The sequence below is a fragment of the Chanodichthys erythropterus genome, chromosome 5 (assembly GCF_024489055.1).
Source record: "Chanodichthys erythropterus isolate Z2021 chromosome 5, ASM2448905v1, whole genome shotgun sequence".
NCBI lineage: Eukaryota > Metazoa > Chordata > Actinopteri > Cypriniformes > Xenocyprididae > Chanodichthys > Chanodichthys erythropterus.
The window spans coordinates 32,840,305-32,852,419 of record NC_090225.1 but is presented as its reverse complement, the minus strand read 5'-3'; the positions used below and the strand labels follow the sequence as shown (position 1 = coordinate 32,852,419).

Below are 12,115 nucleotides of genomic sequence, written 5' to 3'. Positions count from 1 at the left end.
CTCTTCTCACGAATACAAATAATAATGTGCCATCGCGTCTCAAATTTATAAAATAATAGTGAATTACAGATCTTTTAGTTTTAGAACAAATTAAGCCTGTTTATCGTAAGTTGTGTCCGCGGAACTAATGTTCAGCGTCACTGTGTTTCCGGGAGCAGCTGAGGAGGTGACACACTGATGTCCGTCAAAAACGAAAACATGTGAGTGTTTTGTTCTGTATTTCGTTTTATCTCTTTATTAAAACAGAGGGGTTTTGTTACTACCGTACTAATTTTTAGAATATTCTTGTACTTTTGGCTGTGAGATATCTACTTTGTGTGTTTTTTATTTGTGTTTTCTCTTTAACTACTTTACACTTAATATGTAAATAAACATTCACATTCATTTCTTTGGCTGTCATGTTAGGAAAGGAACTATAGCTGTGATTTTGTTAATAATTCTGCATCACCTGACCTGTATTTAAGAAATAAATGTCTTAGCTTGAGTCAGATCAGATTTAGTGTTCTCTAATAATCAGGGTTCTTAATTAACTTTTTTGATCACCAGCCAATGTGGCTGGTAACCTTCTAAAGTTACCAGCCAATCAGAATTTCCACTAGCCAAATTTTTTTACGGTGAAAATAAAATAAATTAAGAGTGCCACTGAATGCATTTGACATTTCCTATTTGAGTGGTCAAAATATCACCAAAATCTCATTTGTTATTAACTATTAAAGGGATATTTCACGCAAAAATGAAAATTTGATGTTTATCTGCTTACCCCCAGGGCATCCAAGATGTAGAGGACTTTTTTTCTTCAGTCGAACGCAAATTATGATTTTTAACTGCAACCGCTGCTGTCTGTCAGTCAAATAATAGCAGTGATTGGGAACTTGAACAATAAGAGTCGAAAAAACTTCCATAGACAAATCCAAATTAAACCCTGTGGCTCGTGACGGCACATTAATGTCCTAAGACACGAAATGATCGGTTTGTGCGCGAAACCGAACAGTATTTATGTAATTTTTTACCTCTAATACACCACTATGTCCAACTTCGTTCAGCTTCCGGCTAGTGAGGTCGGATCGCGCTCTGACAACGGAAGTGATGTCTCGCGCTCATTGAAGTATATGGGCGAGACATCACTTCCGTCATCACAACGCGTTTTTTGACCTCACTAGCCGGAAGCTGAACGAAGTTGGACATAGTGGTGTATTAGAGGTAAAAATTATATAAATAATGTTCGGTTTCTCGCACAAACCGATCGTTTCGTGTCTTAGGACATTAATGTGTCGTCACGAGCCGCAGGTTTTAATTTTGATTTGTCTAAGCAAGTTTTATTTACTGTTATAGTTGAAGTTCCCATCTACTGCAATTATTTGACTGACAGACGGCAGCGGTTGCAGTTAAAAATCATAATTTGCGTTCGACTGAAGAAAAAAAGTCCTCTACATCTTGGATGCACTGGGGGTAAGCAGATAAACATCAAATTTTCATTTTTGGGTGAACTATCCCTTTAATAAAAAAATGGGGACAATACATTTTTAATGTTTTTGTTTTTTAATTGTTCACTGTAAACCCTAAAAAATTGAGACTACTCAAATGATTTGAGAAAAGTGATTCCCTCAGTTCAATTTAGTAGTGCGGTAATTGACAACTCAGTTTAATTGAATGCCTTTTCATTGAATTAACTTGAATGTTTAAGTACAAATAACTTAAAAGGTAAATATGGGTTCCCTAATCATTACATTAATAATTATTATGATTTAATTTTATTATTAGGACTTTTGGTCTGGTTTTAATACAATTCACCAAAAAAACTATAACAATGTTAACCAGGCCTAACTAAAAAAAAGTATTACACTATTTTGAAAAATCACATTACAAAATTAAAACAACATAAATATGAGATAAGATAAATAAAATGGCATTTAACAAATATTTTTAACATTTATTATTGAATTTAATATTTTCATTAGCTGTTTATGGGCTACTGTATAGAAATTACAATTTTTTAAACTATTTTTAACTATTCTGCATTTTAGACTCATTTTAAGCACTAAGTAAGTTGCAAGTGTATTATTATTTTATTATAATTGTTTAATTTATTCATATCTGAGTGTACCTTGACCTTAATACAGTTAAGTGTACCTTGATACAGTTAAGACGTGTGTGGAAATTGCTGCTTTGTGACTGAGGACGTTTAAATAGTCCAAAACAATCCCGCACCCTGTTGAAGCCCTGTTATAAAACACATAACCGTATTACTTTGATTTAACATGAATAGTATGTTACTAGCTTGAAAGTTGAAACCAATAGCGATGTCTCTTTTGATAATTGATGATAATGGCGCTCTGCTCTGGTCCAGGTTACGTTTTTTCATGAAGTAGCGGCGCGCGCGACCAAGTACAGTGACAGTGTCGCTCCACAGCCCCCTCTGTTGGTGAATATGATCACTACACGATTTCTCCGATAACCAACCATAGACTGTAAAAAAAGATGGACGTCGCGACGCCGCTTCCTTCCATTGTATTGAACCGTATTGAACTGAAGCCATAACAGACGCAGATGGGCGCTGACACGTTACGCAAAAACGTCAGTTTGGAACCTGGGCATGCGCAGAAGGAATCGTCAGTGGAGCCCGGAGGCGGAGTCGCGGTATTAAACTTCCGCCCAGACGGCTGCGTCATCATTGATGTATTTTAAATAGGCTATATAAATTGTACGTAATTTAAAGTTCTACCTATAAAATAATAGGCTATTCTGTTTCTAGAGCAATAATATTTTTGAAACAGAAAATTCAGTAGATAAACTCAATATAATATGCCACTAGAAACAACTCTAAAATGTCAGAAACCGTCCTGCCATTTTAAATAAAAGGTTTAAACTAACGTTACAGGAGATTGATTGCTGTAGCAGTGCTTTAGAATTAATTAGAGTAGGCTATCATTAGTTTTATCCTGCTAATTATTATTTTATACCCATAAAAATAATTAGTAACTGCCAGATAACGATCACCTGCTTTTTTTCTGTCATGGCTAACGTTAGGCATGTTATCTTAACTAATAACGTTTATTAATTAGCTTATGAAGCCCACATTTAACGTTACCGAGAAAAGCTCAGATATCCATCAGATCCTGTAGGTCGGTTAGTACAGTTTACTGCTGAACAGCTCAATTTGTCGGTGTGAAATAACACCGAAACTGAAAATTAATAGTTATTTATTTATCTTCACTCTCCCCTCGAAGCCCCAACAGTCAGACGAGCTGTCAATCAAATGTGAATCACGACGACACGCCCCGTTTCTGTAGCAGCAAATTGCTAGCTAAAATCAAACTTATCACAAAAACGAACAATTGAATATAAATCAGTGTGATAACAACTACGTTAAATGACCAGAACCATCTTTTGGAAAATTTTATTTGAAGCATAATTTATTTTTATGTTTAAGTCTCATTCGTCTGCATTGAGCTGGCGGTGTTTATGACCTGTACTGCATCCAGCCTCCAGGGGGCGATCAAAGAGCCTGCAGCTTCACTTTACAGGACGTATGAGGCACACCTGTAACCAACAGGCTGCTGTGTGTTGGTCGGGCTTTTTTGCAATGTATTTGCGGATTATTTTGAACGAGCTATAAAACGGGGGCATCACCGGCCAAACTGGCTAGTAAGTTTTTACTAACACCCGCCAAAATGAATTTTAACCCGCATTTGGCCGGTTGGCAGGTGTTGATTTAGAACCCTGCTAATAATGTATTTGTATCATTAGATTATGGGTTAAAACTTTTTGGCCCGGTTTCACAGACAGGGCTTAGCCTAAGCCAGGATTAGGCCTTAGTTCAATTAGGATATTTAAATAACCTTTATAAATGTTCTCTTGAAAAATACATTACTGGTGTGCATTTTGAGACAAAACAATGACACTGACATGTTTTAAAGGTGCCATAGAACTGAAAATTGAATTTACCTCGACATAGTTAAATAATTAGAGTTCTGTACGTGGAAATGACATACAGTGAGTCTCAAACACCATTGTTTCCTCCTCCTTATGTAAATGTGATTTGTGCAAAAGACCTCTGAAAAACAGGTGAATCTTAACATAACACCGACTGTTACGTAACAGTCGGGATCATTAATATGTACCATAGGCGTAATTTACGGGTGGGACATGTCCCGACCACTTTTTGAAAGGGTCGATATTGTCCCGACCACTTTTTGAAACCTCTTGTGGCACGAATATGTAATATAAAAGAAACACCTCTAGTTGATTATCAATTTGAGTTAATAATAGGCGATCTGGCGCTAGAATGTGTTGTTTTTGAAATCATGTTGAGTGCTTGTTGTCGCTTCTATCAGAGGCGCAACAGTGTTCTCTTGGCGCTCGTGCACACTGAGCCGTGTTCACACGGACGAACGCTTCAATCTATCGCTCTGTTGCAGAGACTCTCTATTTGTTAGGCTGAAATCACAAAACAAAATGGCTACACATAAACGTATCTCTGCTCTTGATATACAATCTTAATGAAAATCTTTGGTTTTAATGAGAAAAAAAAATCATAACATTACATGGTTGGGGTTTGAACCGAGAACCTCTTGCATGCTAAACGAAAATGCCACCACCAGTCTATCAGGACAATCTGATATCATTTGCGGATCCTCGTATTTATTAATTAATATACATACTCTTGGGACTAATGGCACATACATATTCCTGACCCACCCACTTTTTAAAACAAAGTTACGCCACTGATATGTACGCCCCCAAATTCATGCATATGCCAGCTCATGTTCAAGGCATTAGGCAAGCCAGTATTAACGTCTGGATGTGCACAGCTGAATCATCAGACTAGGTAAGCAAGCAAGGACAACAGCGAAAAATGGCAGACGGAGCAATAATAACTGACATGATCCATGATATCATGATATTTTTAGTGATATTTGTAAACTGTCTTAATGTTTCGTTAGCATGTTGCTAATGTACTGTTAAATGTGGTTAAAGTTACCATCGTTTCTTACTGTATTCACGGAGACAAGAGCGTCGCTATTTTCATTATTAAACACTTGCAGTCTGTATAATTCATAAACACAACTTCATTCTTTATAAATTTCTCCAACAGTGTGTAATGTTAGCTTTAGCCACGGAGCACAGCCTCAAACTCATTTAGGATCAAATGTAAACATCCAAATAAATACCATACTCACATGATCTGATGCATGCATGACGAACATTTTGTGAAGATCCATTTTGAGGGTTATATTAGCTGTGTGAACTTTGTTTATGCAATGTATTAGAGTCGGGGGCAGGGAGCGCGAAGATTTAAAGGGGAAGCAACCTGAATCAGCGAATATTTAATGATGCCCCAAAATAGTTACAAAAATAAATTTTAAAAAATCTATGGGGTATTTTGAGCTGAAACTTCACAGGCACATTCAGGGGACACCTTAGACTTATATCTCGTGAAAAAGCATTCTAGGGCACCTTTAAGATATGTCAGTACAAGTTACTTTCAGTTACAACAGCTCAAATATGCATTTTAGTCTAGGACTAGCTTAAGCCTTGTCTGTGAAACCGGGGGATTGTCCTTGATCTAGGATTTTCAAACCGGGGTCAAAAATAAAAAAATAATAACCTAAATAAAAATTTAAAAATTTAAAAAAAATGTATTTGATTAAAATAAAAATAATATAAGTTTGATTTAATTAAATATAATACAGAATAAATATTTTCCAAATAATTTTTACACCTATTTATAATAGTTTTTCAAAATATAAATTGCGCCTTTATAAGTGAAAATATATAGTTGCCTTTTAAATTTTAGAATGGGGGTTCCTTGCACAAGGGCAATCATATTTGGGGGGTCATCGGCATCTAAAAAATTGTCCTTGTAATAAATGGTACAGTAAATCAGTTGTTCTCAATTGATTTCACTTCAGGACCCAGATTTTACATCAACTAGCAACGAAACTTAAAAGCAAACATTTAAATATATTAATAATAGCATTATTATTTAAAATGATTTCTCATTCATAAAACTAATAAGAAAATGTATATTTATTGTTTTTAATTTTCTCTTCAATTTCCTTGGTTTCATGCTCTCAGCAGCCAATAATTCGCTGACCAGTAGAGAACCCTCTGATTTATGCCACTTTGATTAAACACATCTATGAAATGACTCTCTTCCTGTAAAGTGCCAGGGTGACGATCATGGATGCTCTCGAGGACACCTTCGGGACTCTCTCCATCGCCAAGAGACTGCAGCCTAGTGAGGCCACGTACATTCTGGACCTCTCTCTTCCATACTGTGCCAGCAGTGAGTCAGATTTACTGGCTGTGTGCTGCTCCAATTACTCTGTGCACCTGCACAGCAGAGAAACGCTCCGCCAGGTGGGAGAGTTCCAGGGTCACACGGCTCCTCTGTGCGGGGTCCAGTTCTCTCATCTGTCCCCTCACCTGCTGTTCACCGGCTCCGCCGATGGGACTCTGCGGTCCTGGGACGTCCGACAGCCCGGTTCTAACGCCACCCAAGTGTTTCGCAGTGATTCGACACATTTGTACTGCTCGTTTGACGTGAGCTGTAATGATCGTGTGCTGTGTGCAGGCACAGAGCAGGTAGAGGAGGAAGAGAGTTTTTTAGTATTCTGGGATGCCCGTATGGTTCAGGATGGAGGTGAATCTGGCTCTAAGATGGGCGGTCTGCTGGGAGTTTTTTCAGAATCGCACAGTGATGACATCACTGCGGTGAAGTTCCACCCACAGCAGGCGGACCGCTTGGCTTCTGGGGCCACAGATGGACTTGTGAACGTGTTTGATCTGAGTCAGGGTGGAGAGGATGATGCTCTTGTCACCACCTGTAATTGTGAATCCACTACAAGCTCCCTCTGCTGGACAGGTAGGTAGTAACAGCACACCTGACTGAGCAATATTTTTGTAATTCATGTAGACAGAATTCCCTCAATCATGGAAAATATTAGAATTTTTAAATTGTGATGACCATGCCTGTATTATTTATATAATAATAGTAATAATAATAATAATTATAAATATTTTTAATATTGTAAAATTATTATTATTATTATTACATAATAATTCTTATAGAATTATTTTTTTTATTTTTAGCTGTTAAATTGTGATAACCAGGCCTGTAAAACACTTTTTAAGATTTTTTCTACATGGACAATTTTGTATATTATTAATAATAATAGTAATATTATTATTATTATTATTCATTATTATTTTTCTTTGTATGCTTAGCTGTTAAATTGTGATGACCAGGCCTGTAAAACACATGGAAATTTATAATTAGAATTTATAATAATTTATTGGAAATGTATATATTATATTATATTATATTATATTATATTATATTATATTATATTATATTATATTATATTATATTATATTATAATCAAAAATGTAATAATTTTTTTGACATTTATAATAATAATTAAACTAGAATATGTTTTTTTCTAATTATGATGTAAAATATTTAATTGGCTAGAAATTATTGTTTTTGAGTGCAATCAATTTTATATATATTAAAATTATGTAAATAAAACTTCGGATAAACAACCACACATGACATATTACACTGTGTCGTTATTTATATAAAAAATTTGGCCAAAATAGAGTAGTCATGTGTGACAATGTAAGTACACCCTTACTGCTTTCATAGGATATAAGAGGGTAAGTATCAGTCAAGCGCTGCTAATCAAATGTTCTAACCAGCATATTTACCCCAAGGTCAGACCGTGCACTGCTCAGAGAAACTGCAAAAAACCCAAGAGCTATACCTCAGAATCTATAAGCCTCATTTAACATGTTAAATTTTAAAGTTCATGACAGTAAAATTAGAAAAAGACAGGACAAGTTTGCTATGTTTGGAAGGGTTTCCAGGAGAAAGCCTCCTCTCTCTAAAAGAACATGACAGGATAGCTTATGTTTGCAAAGTTGCATCTGAACAAACCTCAAGACTTCTAGAACAAAGACCTTTGGACAGACGAAACCAAAGTGAAGATGTTTGGCCATAATGCACAGTGCCAAGTTAGGCGCAAACTAAACACAGCATATTAGCACAAACACCTCATACTAACTGTCCTTCATGCTAGTGGAGGGGTGATGATTTTTGGCTTGTTTTGCAGCCTCAGGACCTGGGCACTTTGCAGTCATTGAGTCGACCATAAACTCCTCTGTTTATCAAAGTATTCTAGAGTCAAATGTGAGGCCATCTGTCCGACAGCTAAAGCTTGGCCGAATTTGGGTCATGGAACAAGACAATGATCCCAAGAACACCAGCAAATCTACAGCAGAATTGCTGGAAAAGAAAAGAATCAAGATATTTCAATGGCCCAGTCAAAGTCCAGACCTCAATATATATATATATATATATATATATATATATATATATATATATATATATATATATATATATATATATTAAATGCAATTAATCGATTTGACAGCACTAATATACTGTGTAATGACACTAATAATATTAATATGTTTTGCTGTAAAATGTAACTAGAAATTGCTAAAGTATAGTCACTTTAAATTTATTGGTTAAACTGTGTAGAAACCCTGTAGACCTTTGTATTTTCCTATTAGCTATTTTAAGATCGCATAACTTAAAAACTGCAAGTACCAAAAAACTGCTGAAAATGCTGAGTTTTAAAGTCTATTTGAAATCATCACCATATTTCTACTCCCTAGAACCCTAAACTGTCATTTTATTTTTTATATCAACAGGCAAATATCTTGACCAGCTGCTTTGTCTGACTCATGATGAGGGGCTACACCTGTGGGATGTGGCTCGTCCAGACAGCGACGACACTTTGACCCTTCTGAGTTCGGCTGATGCTCGAACACTTGTTCAGCTCCCCAATCAAGCCTCACTTGAGTACTTTGTGGGCGGTTCATGGATGTCAGATGAGGAGCGTATTCTTTTAGTGGGAGGGAGTAATAATGGAAAGCTCCACCTCCTGGACTGCAGTGGGAGTGGCCTGAAGTTCATTAAATCCCTGAATGGGGGTCACTCAGCCACAGTGAGATGCTTCCAGTGGGATGCGGTCGCTCACTGTCTGTTGACAGGCGGGGAGGATGGCCACTTGTTACAGTGGAAGGCGGGAGCAGAGGAAATCAGTGTGGGGAAGAAAGATTCTCTGAAAAGCATCTCATCCATGCAGCTTAAAACTAAAGCTCACAGAAAACAAGCTACAAAAAAAGACCGGTCAAAACTAGCATGATCACATATACTGCACAGGAGAAACTCAGATTTCACAAAGAGACAGTTAACACTGAAACAAATTGATTATTTGACAAAAATCAGAGCAATTGTAAAGTGCACTAAGCTACCTTCCTCCGATGTCTTTTCTTTCACAAATGTAAGGTAACAGAGATCCTTAAAAAAGTGTTATATGGAGTTAAAATCTTTCACCATAAAGGGTTAGTTCACCCAAAAATTCTGCAATTAATTACTCACCCTCGTGTCGTTCCACAGCTTTAAGGCCTTCGTTCATCTTCAGAACACAAATTAGGATATTTTTAATGAAATTTTAATCAAAACTGCAACACAATTACCACTTTCAAGGTCCAGAAAGGTACTAAAGACATTGTTAAAATAGTCCACGTGACTGCAGTGTTTCAACCTTAATTTTATGGCGGGCTCCTGTGTCAGAATCACACGCATGCATTGTCACATGGACTATTTTAATGATGTTATTTCTGCCTTTCTGGACCTTGAAAGTGGTAATTGTGTTGCAGTGTATCAGAGGCCAGATAGCTCTCAATTTCATCAAAAATATCTTAATTTGTGTTCCGAAGATGAACGAAGGTCTTGATTAAGTCATTTTTCATTTTTGGGTGAACTAACCCTTTAAGAACTTTTTATAGTTAATGTTTTAACACTGTTTTGTGTTTTAAAATGCAAGTTGTTAACAAATTGCTACATAAAAATTACAACAGTTGTCTTTTGTAGCTGTAGTCCTTATGAAGAACATTTAAATTATATTATAATTCATATTATATAGATATATAATATATAGATATACATTTATATGAGTTTTCCTTTAATATCTTGACTGGAATGTTTTTTTGTTTGTACCTTGGAAGGCTGCATCAGCATCACTGGGATACAATTTCAGGAGCACTTTCTAATCGATGCAGAGCGCAACCATAATAATACTACGTCAGCATTCTCTCAATGCAAAGGGTTTACATTCATTATGGTCATAAATTGGGATTATGTTCTTACCAATTTTTTTTTTTTACAAAAGTATCTATCAAAAACTGCAGGTTTTGTATTTGTTGTTATTTTATCAGTTAACTACGGGCCAACACACAAGAACCTTTAAGACTGTAAACGGTAAAATCAAGAAATTGGTTGTTTTTGATCTCAAGTCTCTTATGCTCATATTCATATGCTCACATTTTTTCTGACTCACTTTTCTTTTTTTATAGTTGAATCTCATTAGTAATTCTTGAATAACTACTGAGTGTGCTTTGAAATGCAAATGTGAGGTTTAAACAGGCGGCGTTTGTCTGAGATTTATAAGCTCCCCAGTGTCATGCACTTTCAGAGTACATTCTACAGTCTTCAGTGTTTGATTCTCACAGTGTAAACACAGATTATGAGAGTCCAGCTAAGATCTCCGACGTAATGCAAACCTGGTGAGGTTTAATATGCTGAACACAAGACATGCCACAACAGTTCCATCCTATCTTTCAGAAACTGCCTCGCCCTCAATAACATTTAACAAGTGTTACAGAACATGATGTGAATTTAGTATTTGACATCTAGCACAGGAAATGACAGCGGGGCAAAATTGAGAAACTGTCATTTGTGGATATTATGTGTGTTGTAAACGCCCTAAATAAACTGAAGATTTTCAAAACAACCTGTATCTCTTTTAAAGTAAACAAATGTGTTTATAATACATAATAATAAAAGATTTATAATAAAAACTGCAATATTTCATTTAAAATAAGAATTGTTCATTTTGATTTCATGGTTACTTTAATTTGAATTTGAAACCCTCCCCAAAATCTCCCTGCAAGCAAATTAGTTTTGTTTTAAATTAACAAAAGAACATTAAAATTATATTAAACTTCTAATGGGCTGGTTAAAAACAATAAATGTATTATATTACATGCTGCTTTAGGTCTAAATACCAAATTTCACCTATTTAAATATTTTTGTATTCACTGGACTGGTAATTTAGAGTCTTTAACATGTCTGTTTGTGATGAAACATACATAAGGACACTAAAAAAAAAAAAAAAAAACTAGTTTCATTTGACAAAAGTTTAGTTCCAAAGCCCAGAAGGCACTGACTATTTGAAATTCATTTTTTTAATGCTTTATTCAGTAACAAAAAAATATACATTACAAAACAAAAATAACAATAGTAGCTACAAAACATATATAAAATTTAAAAAAAAATTAAAGACAGATAATACAAGGATAAATAACTATATACACAGGGGTATTGAAATCAAATGCGTATCTCTAATAACAGAATAAATACAAAGATTATTAAAAAGTATAGAATTTCAAGGCCTTACGACAGTCTATAGTCTTTTTAATATTTGAAATTCATCAAAACTGCCCTGAACTTTTCTGTTGCGTAACCAAACGTACTCCGTTTACGCGCTGACGTGCGTACATACGCGCGCGTTCTCGTCACTTATTTCCTGAAACACATGAAACCGCAGCTGAGAGTAAAAGGTACCATATGGTCCTAATGCTGGTGCTGATAGTTCACGCCAGGTGTCCTCTTCTTTGGTATGAGACGCTCCTCATAAGGGTTGGGCTCTTATACAGGTTTATCTTCATTCCTGAAGAGATAGATTATTTCCGTTTTTTTTCCTGTAAAAATCCCCCCCATTCCGAATAAAGATTTATTGTTCTAATGTATGCATTCATTTTTTTTCCCAATTACTTTTTATTTGCATAACGCTTTTCATAGTTCAGCTGTGTAGTATTCAAGTCGCGAATATGAATAGTTACGTTAATTATATATTTTTTTATGCTGTGCAGAGGTATTTAAGTCACGAAAACGAATAGTTACGTTTTTATATATTGTAGTAAAATATGTTGTAATTAAAATACTAGATCAATAATCATAATAGTAAGGTGACTCTCT

General features: G+C 35.4%; 1 protein-coding gene across 2 annotated transcripts; it reads left to right on the top strand.

Moving 5' to 3' along the window:
- The first annotated feature begins 148 nt into the window (after window positions 1–148).
- wdr89 (WD repeat domain 89) lies at window positions 149–10,931 on the top strand. Of its 2 annotated transcripts, none has more exons than XM_067386949.1 (3): window positions 149–200; window positions 6,079–6,868; window positions 8,722–10,931. In XM_067386949.1, exons 2-3 carry the CDS (start codon window positions 6,184–6,186, stop codon window positions 9,216–9,218), a joined length of 1,182 nt encoding a protein of 393 aa, XP_067243050.1. In that variant the 5' UTR covers window positions 149–200; window positions 6,079–6,183; the 3' UTR covers window positions 9,219–10,931. The 2 variants fall into 2 exon arrangements, with proteins under 2 accessions (XP_067243050.1, XP_067243049.1); XM_067386948.1 differs by having other exon boundaries at window positions 171–200; window positions 6,168–6,868.
- Window positions 10,932–12,115: the final 1,184 nt, after the last annotated feature.